The 16,971-nt window shown below is 40.2% G+C and overlaps 2 protein-coding genes across 3 annotated transcripts; one reads left to right on the top strand and one right to left on the bottom strand.

Annotated features, from left to right (window-relative positions):
• Positions 1–657: 657 nt before the first annotated feature.
• Positions 658–9,429, top strand: fhl2a (four and a half LIM domains 2a). Of its 2 annotated transcripts, XM_078940114.1 has the most exons (7): positions 658–1,554; positions 1,628–1,746; positions 3,193–3,368; positions 3,559–3,733; positions 6,796–6,965; positions 8,078–8,264; positions 8,344–9,429. In XM_078940114.1, the coding sequence occupies exons 3-7, from the start codon at positions 3,213–3,215 to the stop codon at positions 8,493–8,495; spliced, it is 840 nt and encodes a 279-aa protein (XP_078796240.1). In that variant the 5' UTR covers positions 658–1,554; positions 1,628–1,746; positions 3,193–3,212; the 3' UTR covers positions 8,496–9,429. The 2 variants fall into 2 exon arrangements, with proteins under 2 accessions (XP_078796240.1, XP_004081535.1); XM_004081487.5 differs by lacking the exon at positions 1,628–1,746.
• c21h2orf49 (chromosome 21 C2orf49 homolog) lies at positions 9,285–15,708 on the bottom strand. Its single transcript, XM_004081486.5, has 5 exons — positions 15,612–15,708; positions 14,778–14,974; positions 14,456–14,619; positions 11,272–11,524; positions 9,285–11,004 (listed from the first exon to the last, which is right to left on the bottom strand). Exons 2-5 carry the CDS (start codon positions 14,886–14,888, stop codon positions 10,948–10,950), a joined length of 585 nt encoding a protein of 194 aa, XP_004081534.1. The 5' UTR covers positions 14,889–14,974; positions 15,612–15,708; the 3' UTR covers positions 9,285–10,947.
• Positions 15,709–16,971: the final 1,263 nt, after the last annotated feature.

Here is a 16,971-nt window from a genome sequence, read left to right as displayed (position 1 = left end):
AATTGATGGCAAATGGAATATTGGGGTTAGCACAGAAATGAAGTATTACTTTGGTCAATGCTTTTTTTCCCCAAGAACTTTTACTTCTAAAAATTACGTATATTTCTACTTATTTTGTGTCATATTTATAAAATAACATTTCTGAGATGTGTTCAGGAGGTTGTCATGCCTCTTTATAATGCATCTAGTCCATAGTGTGCAACAAGGATAGATAGTTAAGCTTAGACGGTTGCGGTTTTACAAAATAAGTGTTTTGCTCTACTTTCAAAGTGTTCCCAGTGGTCTTTTAATTATGATTATGACGTTTCAAAGCAAAATCAATTAACCTGTGTCATTTTCTAGGACTTTGTTTCTGCAGAGCTGTAGTAGTTCAGTAGTTTACCTCTGAGTTGTGGGCGGGACTGTAGGCATGGAGTAAGCCTGCTCCTCTATCCATCATTCATCTGTTTACACTCTACCCTGCTAGCTTACAGCCCCTCACACCTCCAAACCTAACATTACCGGTTTAACAAAAATGGCAAGCAATGTTGGAGCTATCCAGCCGTCCAGTTTAGTTCCAGATTTCAGCTCAGACGAGGAAAAAACAAAGACATACATGAATCTATTCGTCTGCAAGAGGATGCATCAGAATGGACCAGAGCATGGAGCTTATGGCCCACCCATTGTATTATGAGGTTGTAGTTACAACTATAATTTTTTCAAACTGCATTTTTTTCACGTGCCCTTGATTCACAATGACTTGGATAAAGAAATACTCAGAATCACAGCAATGCAAGACACAAAAATGCAAATTCGAGCTTAATTTTCTTTTTATACATTCTTCTTCATCAGGCAAAAGCCACAAGAACACGCTGACAACACCAAAAAAAAAGCATTTACATCGGAGTGGGTCTTTTCTTTTTCTGTAGCAAGCTCAAATTATGCACTGAACCTAATAGTCTGTTAAGTCATTGGCGATTAAATAAAAAAAGAAAATAACGGCTACAGATAAGACATCTCTGACATTTTTTCTCTGACACAGCTACCATCTTGCATGAAAGATTACTGGAAAACTGCCCTTGTGTAAATGTTTGCAGATTAATACAACACCAAGTTGATGGAAACAAATGTTTCATGAAAAGCAAACAAAACTTGAGACAAACAGAGGAGTTCTGACAGGAAGTCGGCTGGCGAGGAGTGATCCAAAAAGGATTTTCTTGGGATAGATGGAGGATAAGGAAAAATGTCAGCAACTGAACTAGTGACCCATCCAGGGAGTGTGAGTAAGTGGACAACAACTGAGTGACCTTACATGGTCTCACTGGTGTCTGGGTGAGCAACTGAAAGAGACCTTGAGGTTATCTCTGTGAGGCACGGCTGTATTTATAGATCATCTCAAAAAAAAAGAAAAAGAAACCCCTGGCCCCCTGCTGCCTCCCTTTATAACTCCTCCCCCATGTTCAATTAGCCCTGTGTGGGTGGAGTAATGCAATCAGGAGTAACTAGAGCTCTTCCAGACACTCCTCTCTCAGTCTGCCCGGACTCAGCACGGACGTGCACTCCTCAAACAGGAAGGTAAGATCAAACTTTGTTCAGCTGCTTCACCTTTCCATCCTCACTGGTTTCATTCATGTCCTCCTCACTCCAGGGCTCCTTCTGCTCCCCACTGCTGCTCTGGCAACCTCCTGTTTGCCTCCTCCACCCACCCACTTCTTCATCTGCACACCCTTTTCCCTCTCTCATCCCCCCCACTGTTATCCATGACTGGTCTGCTCATTCTACATTGATTCCCATCCATAAGGGAAAAAAGCTTCATCTCGTGCATTCCAATCTTTGTATCTATCTCACTCTCTCTTGCTCACCATGAAACTGATATTTATTTACATTAAAGCGCTGTGCCGTCCTTTTATGTGTTTTATTAACATTTCACGGGGAAACAATTTCATGCAAAAGTCCGAAAACTTTTTTTTAATCGTCACTCAACACACTCAGGTCATAAATTAGAAAGGAGATTTTCTTCATATGTGCAATATTTTGATCATTTTTTTGTTTGTTCAGGTTGTTCTTGAGTTGAGTTTTGGTATGCAGAGAATTGCACTTGGTTTAATTGAAGATGTTTCAAATTAGAGTTTTAATCTGTAATTTTATTATCCACTTTTAAGGCTGCGAATAGCGGAATTAAGTTTGAAGGAATGTTCTCCTAAACAGTGTTTCGGGGAAGCTGGAAATGACTACATTTTAGCTTCTGAATCAGATCATTAAAGATAAAACTTCTCAAATGAACCATTGTAAGAATTGTAGAATCCTAAAGAATATAGATTGTGTAGTAAAATTTAAAGTGAATTGTTCTAAAGTTGACAAAGGCTTTAACTTTCTGAGGCTCTACCTCACTCTGTCTCCCAGATGGACAGCATCAAAGGGACCCCAGAAGCTGAGAAACAGCTGCACAGCGCGTCCGAATAACTGGAGGTTTTATTTGTAGCTTTCAGATTATCCTTTTATATTTTTAGGAGTCAGATAAGTCCTTATATAAACTAGGTGATTCACAGTGAGAGCAACAGACAATAAGGGAATGTGGGAGGGGCTGAGAGTGCTTAGAGAGATGGATTAAAAGCCTCAAAGTCGAAATCCAGATTAAACGAAACTTCTTCAGTGGTAGGAAAATGACAAATCACTCCTAGATCTGTTTTTTGGGTGAGGGTACTAATGAATGGCTTCTAAATCGTGAGAATCAAATTAAGACACAATGGTAACTTAGATATAATCAAGGAGTCAGAATATCTATATTTTTGTGGTATCGTACAAAAACTATCTGCTCAACACAGGGGGTGTAATGCATCTCAGACAGAGGGCTTAACAGGCTGTCTACACACAGCTGCTGATTGGTAGAAGTGATGTCCAGTTGAACGTGCATTCATGCACACAAACACATTAAGGCAGGGGATGCTGAGACCTGGTGCTGACAGTTGGAGGTGGGACAATGGATGGGTCAGCTTGCAACTGGCAGGGTGGGCTTTGGTATGCGGCCAGAGCAGAAGTTGACTGTCTCTAAGCAGGACTGATAGGGGTTATTTTTATCCCCCCTCATCAGTCCCCCTTTACCCCTGATGCAGACATATAGGAAAGAGAGCAGATGAAAGGGGCGGGAACTGAAACATGGGGGAAAATATATTTTCCTCTAAAGGTGGCTGAATGTCTCTTTTTGTGTCTTAGGCGAGTGACCCTGTGACAAAATGACCGAGCGCTACGACTGTCATTACTGCAAGGAGTCCCTGTTTGGGAAGAAGTATGTTCTCAGAGAGGAGAACCCCTACTGTGTGAAATGCTACGAAAGCCTGTACTCCAACACCTGTGAGGAATGCAAGAAGCCTATTGGCTGCAACACCAGGGTAAGAGATTTCAAAATAAAGCAGGACTTCGACTCAGCTGCAAGTTTCGTACCATCTGCAAGATTCAAATCCACACCAAATATTATTTGGGGAACAAACTAGAGTTTTGAAACAGGCTGCAAATTCTCCATGAGCTCAGTTACACATACAGGTTTTTGTGACGCCATCTGAATATCGGATTTTCTTGTAGGATCTGTCCTACAAAGACCGTCACTGGCATGAAGACTGTTTTAAGTGCTTCCAGTGTAAGCGCTCCCTCGTGGACAAGCCCTTCTCCACCAAAGACGAGCAGCTCCTCTGCACCGAGTGCTACTCCAATGAGTACTCCTCCAAGTGCCACGAGTGCAAGAAAACCATCATGCCAGGTGGGGAGCAGAGTTCTCATATTTTAACTCCATTCAACCCATTGTACATATAACCCAACCCAGTGTGAGCTTTATCATTTTTAGGACACAAACCTTTTTTGTTTTTTGTTATACAATGTATTTTTTGCACTACAGGGCACACCAGATTTAAGGCGCACCGTCAATGAAAGGTCTTTTATCAAAATTATTTCCTTTATTAGCCGCATTAAGGAAAACAAAAAGGGTCTGAGACAAGTCTGTCAATCGGTTGGACTTTAACTGTGTTCACAGTATCTGTATAGTCAGTGGCTGGATGGCTCAGTCGGGTGTAGGACTCGCACATGGGAAACCATGGTTCGCTTCCTTTGGCAAGACCCCACAAGCTACAGCCCTAAATATGGCTAGGGCTGGTCAAAAATGATGGTACCTCCATAAAAGACTGAGAACTACCACAATTGCCGGGTTGTAGAGCGCACTTGATTACAAGCCGCACCCTCCCAATTTTTCCACAACAGTGAAGGAAACTTCTGGGACGCAGCAGACTGGCTTTTCCAAACCCGTTGGTGATGGTGGATTTTTTCACACTGCTTTTAACGATTGCTTTTAACTTGAAAGCTGCGTCATATTGTAGTTGCGGTCACGTGCGCGTTGGCTCTAATGGCACCAAAGGATTGTGGGATGCGGCTGGGCATGGGTGTTTCTTTATCAAATCAAATCAAATCAAATCAACCTTTATTTATATAGCACTTTTTCAACAACATATGTCACTCAAAGTGCTGTGCATAAAATACAATAAAATTTAAAAACAAGTTGTTAGTTAGTTAGTTGCAAGTTAGTTGCACCATGACTTAAGTGTCTAACAACTGAAGTCAGGTCCATGCTCTTGGGCTGCTTGAGTGTGTCAAAGTAATAATGCTTGTTCCTGGACATAGAATTATGCAGGCAGTCTCCACTTTGAGGCTGCTGGAGTGCTCCTGGCAGTCGTTAAATAAAAGCATAAATTGGCCACATCATGGAATAAGCCGCAGGGTCGAGAGTTGGTGACAATAATAGTGGCTCATGGTCTCGAAAATACGATAATTGCCCAGGGGGTCATGATGAACCCAGGTATGTCCTTTAATTGACATCACAGCTGTTTTCAAACCCATAATCAGTCAGTCTGCCTATTTAAAGGGAGACAAATAGTTACGTTGCTGTTCTGTGAAAAGGTGTGTACCACACTGAACATGGACAACAGAAAGTGAAGGAGATAATTGTCCCAGGACATTAGAAACAAAATTATAGACAAACATCATAAAGGTAAAGGCTATAAAACCATCTCTAAGCAGCTTGAAGTTCCTGTGACGACAGTGGGACATATTATTCAGAAGTATAAGACCCAGGGGACAGTAGCCAACCTCCCTGGACGTGGCCGGAAGAGGAAAATTGATGACAAATTGAGGAGACTGATAGTTGGAACTGTTTCCAAAGAGCCCAGAACAACTTCCAAAGACATTAAAGGTGAACTCCTAGATCAAGGTACATCAGTGTCAGATCGCACCTTTCATTGTTGTTTGAGCCAGAGTGGACTTCATGGGAGACGACCAAGGAGGACACCACTGTTGAAAGGAAATCATAAAAAAGCCAGACTGGAATTTGCAAAAATGCATGTTGACAAGCCACAAAGCTTCTGGGAAAATGTCCTTTGGACAGATGAGACAAAACTGGAGCTTTTTGGTAAGGCACATCAGCTCTATGTTCGTAGACTCAAAAATGAAGCATACATGAAAAGAACACTGTCCCTACTGTGAAACATTGAGGAGGCTCAGTTCGGTTTTGGGGCTGCTTTGCTGCATCTGGGACAGGGTGTCTTGAAGTTTTGCAAGGTAAAATGAAATCTCAAGATTATCAAGGCATTCTGGGTAGAAATGTGCTGCCTAGTGTCAGAAAGCTTGGTCTCAGTCGCATGTCATGGGTCTTCCAACAGGACAACGATCCAAAACACACAGCCAAAAACACCCAAGAATGGCTTACAGAAAAACGTTGGACTATTCTGAAGTGGCCTTCTATGAGCCCAGATCTGAATCCCATTGAACATCTGTGGAAGGAGCTGAAACATGCCATTTGGAGAAGACACCCGTCAAACCTGAGACAACTGGAGCAGCTTGCTTATGAGGAGTGGGACAGAATACCTGTGGACAGGTGCAGAAGGCTCATTGACAAATACAGAAACCGTTTAATTGCAGTGATGGCCTCAAAAGGTTGTGCAACAAAATATTAAGTTATGGGTACCGTAATTTTTGTCCAGCCCTATTTCATTAGTTTTTAAAAAAAAATAATTCTGTTAATCAACAACTCAAAAGTAATGGTTGATTTTTATTATTTAATTTTCAAAAAAAAAATAATTTATTGTTACTTTTGAACGTTTCAAGTCATTTCAGTGAGCATTGTGGACTTTCTTTCTTTAACTGAGGGGTACCAACAATTTTGTCCACTACTGGATTCAAACTGGGGTACAGAAGGCAGAATCATGATCACTAGATTCAACTGACTGAATATTTACAGTGTTGAGACATGGTGACAGTAATGCAGGTCAACAAGAAAAACACTAAACTGAGCCTTTAGGTGCATAGAAAGCTTCCGAGCGAACAGAGTCCATGACTCAATTTTTGTCCGTCAAGAACATCCTTTTCACAGAAAATCTTCAAAAACAAAATAGAAAATGTTAATGAGTATCAATAAGAAAAATATTGGTTTAAATCTTTGATGCCTGAATTTATTTCAAGCCATGAAAAATGGAGCTGGCTGCAATAAGTTCAATGCATTTTTGCATCAATAGGCGTTGGGGAGTTGCTGCTTTTTCCAGCATACATTTAATTTAAAAAGACACAAAAATGACTCTAGCATGTTAGTCCTTAAAAAAAGCCAATTCATAGTTTTATTTTACTAAAGATGAATCAAACTTTATGCGTTTTATCATAATACTGATGGTTGTTTGAATGTAAGAACTTATCAGTTGATTTTTGTTAGTAAATGATGATGGAAAAGTGTTCCTCTTTGCAAAAAAAACATCTGTTTTGTTATGCATTTACATTTTTATGAAGGCTCCAGAAAGATGGAGCACAAGGGGCACAGCTGGCATGAGACCTGCTTTACCTGCAAGAGATGCCAGCAGCCAATTGGCACCAAGAGCTTCATCCCTAAGGACAACCACAATTACTGCGTGCCCTGCTATGAGAAACAGTTTGCCATGCAGTGTGTGCACTGCAAGAAGGTGAGGCACCTTTTGCACACTATCGTGTTTCCCAAAAATCTGATGCCACATTTACACCGGGTATGTGACACACGTTCACACTGGACTTTTGCTACCCGATTAGCAACTGCCCATCACCTGCAGTTGGAAGAGGCTTGGTATGAAATGTCAATGCGGTGCAAATCTGGTAAATCTTGCTCCAGGCTTTTTCTTTCACAGCTCTATTCCATTGTAAGACTTGGTGTGATAGAATTCAAGCCGGACACAAACCGCAGTTATTAATTGCTACTCCATGATCAATTTTCAAATGGTTGGCATTTCCGTTGTATACAATGTATTTTTTGCATTTCATGGATGCACATTTTGTACGTAGAAACAAAAACGGTCTTTAAAAGACTGCTTTTGGAGTGACCGTTTTTGCTGTCTGTCTCACACCAGTCGCCTCGCGTTCATGCTGGTACTTTTGATGAAAAGTCTCTGCACGTAAACCCCATTTCGGGCTTCCGTATTCATAATACTCCTGGTCATGCATCGCTACGTAAGTTTTAAAGTCTAGATGTGAGCTCCGCAGGAGTTTATTGATCACCCGCTGGAAGTTTAACCAGTTGAACTTTTGACTGCTATATTGGGAAAATGGTGAAATTTGACCCATCAAGGACTCAGATTTGGTAGTGACGTACGCACAAGTGCCAACCGGTTGAACAGTGATCACGAAAGACAAAATAATAATCGCACTTCTTGTGCCCGGCCAGAATTCTAGGACGAATTCTAGGACGTAAATTCATGAGATTTGCCCCGGTTTGACAATTCACACCACGCTTCTAACAGTTGTATGTTGTGGACATGCGCTGGTAAACAAAAGAATAAAAAGAATAGGAAGTCGTCCCTGCAGCTCCCTTCTTGTCTGGTGAGAACACCGCAGGCTGAATGCACTTTCGTGAAACCGTGTATAGTGCTATCTTGAACACACAACACATGCTCTGGGTGAACATACTGTACCGTAACATGCATTGACGTGCATTTAAATAGACTTTTCATTGGAAGTGATTGCTTAAACAAACTTTTTGCAGAGGGTGGTGTAAACGTAGCATGAGAGGAAACAATACTCCAGTGTGGCCCTTCTTTTTCTTCAGCCCATCACTACCGGTGGCGTGACTTACCGTGACCAGCCCTGGCACAAGGACTGCTTCCTCTGCACCAGCTGCAAGCAGCAACTGTCCGGCCAGAGGTTCACCTCTAAGGATGACTTTGCATATTGTCTCAACTGCTTCTGTAACCTCTATGCTAAGAAATGTGCCTCCTGCACCACCCCCATCAGTGGTAAGCCCCCCAACAAATCCTCGGAGGTTTGCTCTAAAGATGGCATTTGACTTGCTACTCTTGATCTCTGCTTTCTCAGGATTGGGAGGAAGCAAGTACATTTCCTTTGAGGAGCGCCAGTGGCACAACGACTGCTTCAACTGCAAGAAGTGCTCCGTGTCCTTGGTGGGGCGTGGCTTCCTGACTGAACGCGATGACATCCTGTGCCCCGAGTGTGGCAAAGACATCTAATTTAACCGAAACATGACATTTTATTCAATGATCAACAAACAAATGAGAAGAATATTTACTTCAGCATCTCTACATGCTGTTAAGCTAAAGACCTACTAATAAGATTTGGATTTATTCTACAGATCAATACTAATATCTGTTAGCATGAATATGAAAAGCATTTTATTTATGAAACAGAATGATTGCAGAAATATAAGACACTGCATGAAGTGAAATCTAAATATTTATGCACACTTATGTCTAAAAATGTATGTAGTAACAACTGTTTAACAGACTACTGCTGTAAGTAGATCCGCATTTTTGGGGGTTGAGTTTTTGTTTTGTCAATTAAAGCTATTCTAGTTTAGCTAAGAGGAAACTTACCAGACTTTGTTTTATAGCAGAGATACTCTAAAGAATTTAAAAAAAAAAAAAAACCTGTGGGAAGATGACACTCACGTGTAAAACTTTTAAGACCCACTCCAATTAAAGTTGTGGCATTTTTCTGATGACATATTAGGATATAAGGAAATTTGGTAGAAATTTGCCTGTTTTTCTTCATTCAAATCATTGTGAATCAGGAGCAGATGTAAAAATGCAGTTTGAATAAGAAGTATTTGTCAGGTAGAAAATAACCTGGTTGGGCCACAAGCTCTAAGCAACAGGGAGGGAAAGAGGGGGCGGGGTTTCTCCAGTCCCACCCACAACTCAGGAGAATTTCTAACAAACTGCAGAAACTTTTGTTTTCTTGTTTTTTGGTTAAATTACTGTTTTTTGCTGCACCTGAAATCATGCAAAAGCAGAAAAACCTGCTGTTGAATTAAGTTTATTTTAAAAATTCAAACACGAAACCAATTCAAATAATTCTATGCATTTTTTAAACAGAAAAAAACTAAACTGTACATCAAATATATCAACTGTATTTACACAAAGCAATAAATATACTTGAAAATAACTAATTTCTTTTGCTTTATTCCTTAGTTTGAATGTACGTTTTTTTTTTACTTCCTGCTTCAAAAATAAAATCCAGTACAAACATCAAACCATCATAAAAACCAAAACACAATATTTAGTGTAAAATCCACAATTTTGTGGCATGGATGACAGAAGTGATGGATATATTGTAAAAACATCAGTTAAAAAGATTCACTTGACACAATTTTCCAACCATGATGAAAATCTGTTTTAGATTTACATCAATTTCAAGTTGCACAGAAAAAAATAGAACCATTTTGCCCCTTTGTTTGAGTAACCCGGTGGTCTCTTATTCCCTACTACACAGCTGTTTTCCTGAAGGAAGTTATCAAAGATGTTGATCGTGTTGCCAACAAGGACACTTGATGACAGCAAACAGAAACAAGGAAGCTGATCACTTGAACACACGGCGTAACCTCCAGCTTACAGGCCAAACAAAATCCAGACCTTGACATCAGTTTTAACCAGAAGCACACGTCTTCTATCTTGAAGATTTTTCCTTTCTGGTCACAGGAAGAGCAGATTCACAAAAAAACGCATGACAGTCTCAGAAAAATGTTCAGTCATTTTCCTGCCCATGCAGCCCTAAAGTCCTCACATCCCATAATTTAAACTTGTGTTGTCTGATTTCCAAACACTGAAGTAGTATGGTTACCGTGGGATCAGTTTTGAACAAAAAAGGGGCTTTTGTGAAGGTTTTCTGCGTTTAACACCCACTCTGATGTAAATGGTGTTTTTAACGTGTTCTTGAGGCACGTTTTTGATGATGGAGGACATATATGATGAAAATTAAGATCATAATGGCATTTCTGAGTTTTTCTTTATTCAAATCGTCGTGAATCAGGAGCAGATGAACAAAATGCAGTTGGAAAAAGATTGTATTAGTGACTTAGAAAAAACGCTTGGCGGGCCACAAACTCCCTGCTCCATTCTGATGCATCCACTTGTAGTCAGATCCATGAACGTCTTTGTCTTCCTCGTCTGAGCTGGCGTCTGGATCTAAACTCCAATATTGCTCACCATTTTTGTTGCGCCACTAATCTTAGTGGGGGGGGGTTCCAGTTAGTGGGAAAGCGTGTAAACAGATTGATAATGGGGAGTGAGGGCAGGCTTACTCTGTGCTACCAGTCCCACCCATAACTGAGATATCCTAGTCAGAAAAATACTTGTTCCTGTCTTTCAAAGCACAGCACTAAAATACAGAAAGGTTTCACGTCTCCCAGAGCATGAATCCGCCTTTAAGAGGTTCTTTGATTTCCACAAAGCAGACTCAGAATTTTGCTTTGTTTGAATCAATAATGATTTTATATCCTGTAGTGAATCTAAAGCTGCGTTTCCCACGTCAGCAGCCGGCTTTTAGAAAAACTGCAGACATGCTAGCCTTGTACGCTGACTTTTAAAGGGATTCCTGTGTGGCAAACTGTGATGGGCGTGGCTGAGCTGGAAGAGGAGAAGCCCGCCTGGAAAAGTGGGAGCTTCCGTCATGAGGGCACAGAGGTCAGGGCCACGTCACGCGAGGGATCTTTTTCTTCACTTCAGGAGATTTTAGCGCCTCCTAAAGAATGTACAACACACACAACAATGAAAATCAATGATGGTTTCAAAACAGAAACAATTCTTCCACGGGCCAACTAAAAGTCAACAATAAAAAAAAAAAAGCATCATTCTTCTTTGTTCAGATATGAGATATAAAACAAACAGCTTCAACACGCTTACATCACTCAGTCACACAATTATTGTTCAAAGATGACTGTGAGAACCACACTGCAGTCTTTTGACCCCAGAAGCTGTTCACAAATGAAAGCAAAACTGAAGTTCCTACCAATGAGTTTCCTTCTTTTTTGAGGTTTGCCGAGTCTGTACTGGGAGGGAGCGGCGAGGCCGATGATGTCATCGAGCTGGAAGAGAGTTTCCGAATGGGGTTGGTCAGATTAGCAGCTGGAGGAGGCTTTAATCGGTCTGCGACTCCTGATGATGCCGCTCCCTCTGATTTCTTCACTTTTACGGGGCCGGAGTTAGAAGAGCTCCCGTCAAACACGATTAGAGGTCTTTTCCTGCTCTGGTCATTCCTGGAGCTGTGGATAAATGTCAGCGTTACAGTTTGGGACTTGAATCAAGTGAACCGTGTCCTCTTCTGTTGTGTGGAATGCAGTAGAACAAGCTTTTCCTAGAACTGGTGTGTCAAACACAAATACTTCAAGTACCTGACACCTTTTGTGTCGCTTTATTAAGTTACAAAACAAATTAGTTTATCTCCAATTGTCCACAAAGAGATACTTTTTCCCCCATTCTTTTAGAAGAGAATAAAAAAACCACCATGTGCTCTAACCACACTTGGCATCATTATTCTGAATAAAGTTGCCGAGCGTCAACACTCGAGATCTGCAAGTTGAAGCTCCGGAGTCACGGGCGGCTCTTTGTGGCTCTCTGGTTAAAGAAAAATTAATCGTTCTCAATTTTTAAAAGATATTGGAAAGGAAAAAGTAACGTAAAGCAAAACTAAGTCAATGTTTAGACTGATTTTTGTGCGTCAAGCACTACAGAAAATCAACAGGAGGTCCGTAAAAAAACGCAATTGAATGGATGGATAGATAGATCATAATAGCAAGGATAAATCAGCATTTTATTGTTCTATTGTTTTTATTATTGTGTTATACCTTTACTAATACACATGTTTTCTATACTTGATGCATGTTCAGTTACGATTGTTGTAATTAGTAAAACATTTTTATTTGCCAAAAGTCTCTGGCCTGTGTTTTATTACACATTTAATGAATAAAATGTTGTGTATTTCCAAAGTTTTTCTTAAATCAAACATTTTAAGAAAAAGTATCGATATCTGTGATGCTAGCCCAGGGATCGGCAACCTGCGGCTCTTTCCTCCCTGTGCTGCGGCTCTTTGGTTTTATAAAATAACTATTATGTTCTCAGATTGCCGTGGTGGCTCAACACCGTCAGGTAATGCGAGCGGGCAGGAGGAAGAGAGCAGCGTGAACGTGTGGAGGGGGCGTGTCTGCAGCTGTGAACGCCGACCAGAGTCTGTTATGTGATGGAAAGTTCTTCTAAAAAGACAGTCAGTGGTAATCTCGTAGAGGCAGATCAGCCAGTTTTTATTCCTAGACTAAAGCCACCCTGTTCCGCGTAAAATTAATTAAATTTGCTTTAGGGCGCCCCTACTACCCTGTCCGCTTGTTGCTATGATGACTGTGTGTTGCGCCGTCTGTGTAGAACACGCTGGAGGGTTGCACGCTGGGGAAAACATCTTGCGGCAAAGAAAAAAGTTCAGTACTGGTCCCACGTTTTTAGAAAATTGTGTGTGAATTAGGGTTGGGCGATGTCCCCTAAATTGGCCGTTGACGATGTTCGCTGTCAACCATCGGGATGGACGATGATATCGTCGTGGGGGGGGGGGCTATTTTTAATTTTTCTGTCTTAGATAATTGCTATTCGTTATTTTACTTTATTACTTTATTTATTTTATTTCCCAACTAATGACTCATCCGCGATGATCCAGTATAAACTGAGGGAAGTGACTTTAACAAAAAAAGTAACAAACAAAATAGAAAAGAAGTAGTCTGCTCCCGCACTTCACTAGTGAAGTGGACCGGCGGAGCGCGGATTTACAGCTTTGTGTTTGAGGGGAAGGGTCGGGGGGGGGGGGTGCTTTGTTACATGAGCGCTATGTGTGGGAGATTTAGGACTGCGATCCGTCCCGCAGCTCTGGGGGAACTAGCTACCGAACTCAGAACCGGGTCTAAAAGTGTGTGTCTCGGAGCAGAGCTCGGATCGTCAGCACACACAGCGGCGGTGTGAGGCAGAAATGTCGCTCAGTCCTTAGAAACCGTTCAAAAAATCACGTGGATTTGTGTTTCCAGTCGTGTGCCGACGAAATAAAGGCTGATGTTATTCCCAAATGTTTGCGTGCAGCCAGGATGCAGCGCCACCCAAAGCTAATGTTGTTAGCCCGTGTTAGCATACTGCTAATGATCCTGGCTTCTTTCTGGCTCCGTTAAGAAAAAGCACTGACCACACGGATTAAAATTCAAACGATGAGCGAGCAGGTGTTTCATAATAACCGTAACATTATTAAAAGCACGTTTAGAAGATTGTCTCGTATATTACCGAGCTGACATGTCAATGTATATAGCCGCTCGGCGCTGTTTAACATTGTTTTGTATTGAATTTTTACATTCAATAAAGTTTGAAAAAAGAAAAAACAAATCGGCGGAAGTTATATCCTCTTCCGGTTTGTCAAACCCTACTGCGCATGTGCGAATGATTTATTCCGACTGAAAGTGTGACCTTAGTGAACGTTTGTTATATTCTGAAGACGTTTTTCTGGGCCCATGTACACGGTTATATTCTAATCCGACCATTGATCCCATCAAGATATTTTGCGCATGTAACCGCGGATTATGGTGTCAACTCGCAACGTGGCGGGGGCGTGGCATCACGATGGTGTCTCTCCATCGGGATGTCAGTCACCCATCACGATGGACGATGGTATCGTCTATCGGCACAACCCTAGTGTGAATAGTCACAAAACATGTTCATTAACATGTGTTTTACTGCATACTAATAAGAAATACAATCAATATAAAGCATGGAAAGTTCTATATAAACAATGACTCGTCGGTTGAAATGAATGTATATTTTATTATACATGAATAAATTGTTTGAGGAAGTCGCTTGTGCTATTGTATGTATTTCATAATCGTTTGTAAAGGTCTTTGTTTAGGTTTTTTATTATTGGGACATGTTTCCACTATGTAAAGCACTGTGAGTTACACAGGTGTGAAAAGAGCTTCATTACATAAAGTTTGAATTGATTTGTGGACATTCAAATTATTCTTTTGTATTCATGATAAAACACTTTCAATTTTCCCTGCATTCTGTTGAAATTTATTTCTGATTAAAAAAAGAAAAACTTTGGAGACTTCCGAGTAGACAAATACTAGTTTGTTTTGATTTTTCTTACAACAAACACATGGTGCGTTCGCGGTCACCTCTCTGACGTTTGCCCCGCAGAAGTGCGTCCTCCTCGGCTCCTCTCCACCTTCCGTCCCCAGCGGTTGTTGGGTAAACTCCTCTGCGGCAGCGGCATGACGTTCCGGAGGTACAGCTCAGTGAGTTGGTCCCTGCTTCCACAGTCCCTGGTGCAGATTTTTCTCTGATGTATATAAATGAGACATTGATTCCGCTCACTTTCCACTCAACTGGCTTCAAGTGAGGTAACACAGTTAGCTGTGTTAGCTGCTTGGCTAATATCTCAGCGCCCGTCGCTTCGGTTTAAAGTGAACAGACATCTTTGCTCTAACCTCCACTCACCTCACTTAAAAGAAGCTGAAGGAAATCTTTCGACTGCAGCTCGGGGTGTAACAGCAGACCCGCATCTGAGGCACAAACACACTTTCCATTTTGTCCTGAGACAGCCGCCATGTTTGACGCTGTTCTTCTCCGCTGGAGTTTCCAGTTTCTCCTTGACGCTGTTGCGACTTTGCTGCCCCCTGCTGGATGGCGCTGTACTGTAAAATAATATTTAATAATAATAGTTTTTAATTTTAGCTACAAACAAAAATTATTTGTACATTATTGTTTAAAAAACAATGATGGTTTAAACTATTCTAAAAAATAACGACTTTCTTAATGATAACTTGCTTAAACGTAATCATCAAGTTAAATGTTCATCAAGTAATTCTAAGTATGATTCTGAAATGTTTTCTTTTCTTGACCTAAACTTTTGTTTTTATATATGAAATTCATTTCATATAAAATTTACAAACAATGCTGTCAGGCATTTTTTTGTGCTATTTGTTAATTATTACCTGTGATCAATCTAATTTTAAGCTGACCTAATAATTGCTATGGACAGCCTCATTTGAAAGTATTTTCACTTAAATTTAAGATATTGTGACACAGTAAAAGATCAAAATACAATTTAAAAAGTGCCTAATTGAAGTATTTATTTTATTATTATAACTGACTTCCAGCTTTTACTTGCACCACCAGGGAACATTTTTTTCTTGAACAATTCAGGAAAAAAACAACAACAACTAAGAGAGCGTTCTTATTCAACACGACAAAAAGCAACACTTTTCTGAGCAATCCAAAAAAATTGACCACAAACCTCCTATTAATATCAAAATATATATGTTGACATACCTTATTGTTGGGGAATTTGATCACTTTGAAGACTGGGATGAAGCAGAAGGAGATGAGACTCAAGGAGGTAAACCTGGGTACTTGAACTATGAAGACTTTAGACTTTGTTTCTTAAAAACAAATGATGGCGTCATTTGGACAAAAACAAGCGAGACACGGTGAACTTTCCCTGAAAATGAAGAAGCATTTTCAGTATAGACTTTTATTTTGAAAGATGAGACACATATGTTTCCATACTGAAAGACTCAGCAGGATACCATTCATATGTGTTTTTTTGTTGTATTAATTTTTTTATCCTCCCATGTGTTTTGATTTGTTTTTTGAAGTTTAATTATGTAACTTTTCATCAACCAGCCTCAAGCCTACATTTGGGCCATTCGAAAATTCCACACTGTTGCTGTGGTGGAAGTAACCGGGATTTGAACCAGAAAGTTTGTTCTTGACTGATAAACAAGTAAAACATGAGAAAAATTACCCCCTGGAAATGAGAATAAAACTCTTTTTCCTTGCTAACATCTTTCCATTTAAACAAGTAGTTGCATCCAGATCTCAGTTAAGTGACCATGTTAGGGCTGTAATACAATCCAGAAACAACCATGAGGTCTACATTAGGAGCCGGAGGGTCGAGGCTGGGTCATCACATGCTGCCACATGTGAGAATGTCACAAAGTTTGTGTTAAACATTTATCAGACTCCTTCTGTTTTGCTTCTAGGCATTATAAAAGTTTTCCATTGGAAAACATTTTTTTGCTTTGAGAAGAAATTCAAAAAATGAATAAACGTTTTGCAACATTTTGGCCAAAATAAAAATAAGAAAAAGAAAATTAAATTATGGTTATTTACTCTCTGCGATAGAACATAGTTAGGGAATATCCAGGCTATTGAAAGCCAGCTACGGAAATGTGGAATTTCCACAGCTCGACTCCACAATGAAAAGATTTTGTTTTGACAACTACAGTTCCTTGGATTAGAGCTCATAGAAGGGCTATTTCTGTGTTTTCCTATTAGTTCTTCAGGGATGATTTTTGACTGTTTTAAAAAAAATCTTATTGGAGGATCTGAGTCCAGCCAGTAAGATCAACCTTTCTGACACCAGGCAGCACTTTGTGCTTTAGAATGCCTCAAGAGTCTTCTTGACTAATGTAATAGTAAAATAATTAATTGTAAAAGTTAGATTTATTATCACAAATTTAGAATTCAATACGTTGTCTAGAAGGATCCCAACCTTCCCTACAGGAAAGAAAAATTACTGTTTGCCATTCTCAACCCTGTATGTAATAGCATTTTATGTATAATCAATTCCTCCTACTAATTTTCTGTACACAAAATACTCATTTGAACACAAAAAATGTTAATTTCT

This window comes from Oryzias latipes, chromosome 21 (genome assembly GCF_053564925.1).
Source record: "Oryzias latipes strain Hd-rR chromosome 21, Olatipes_Hd-rR_3.1".
Classification (NCBI taxonomy): domain Eukaryota; kingdom Metazoa; phylum Chordata; class Actinopteri; order Beloniformes; family Adrianichthyidae; genus Oryzias; species Oryzias latipes.
This window is presented reverse-complemented; position numbering and strand designations above follow the sequence as displayed.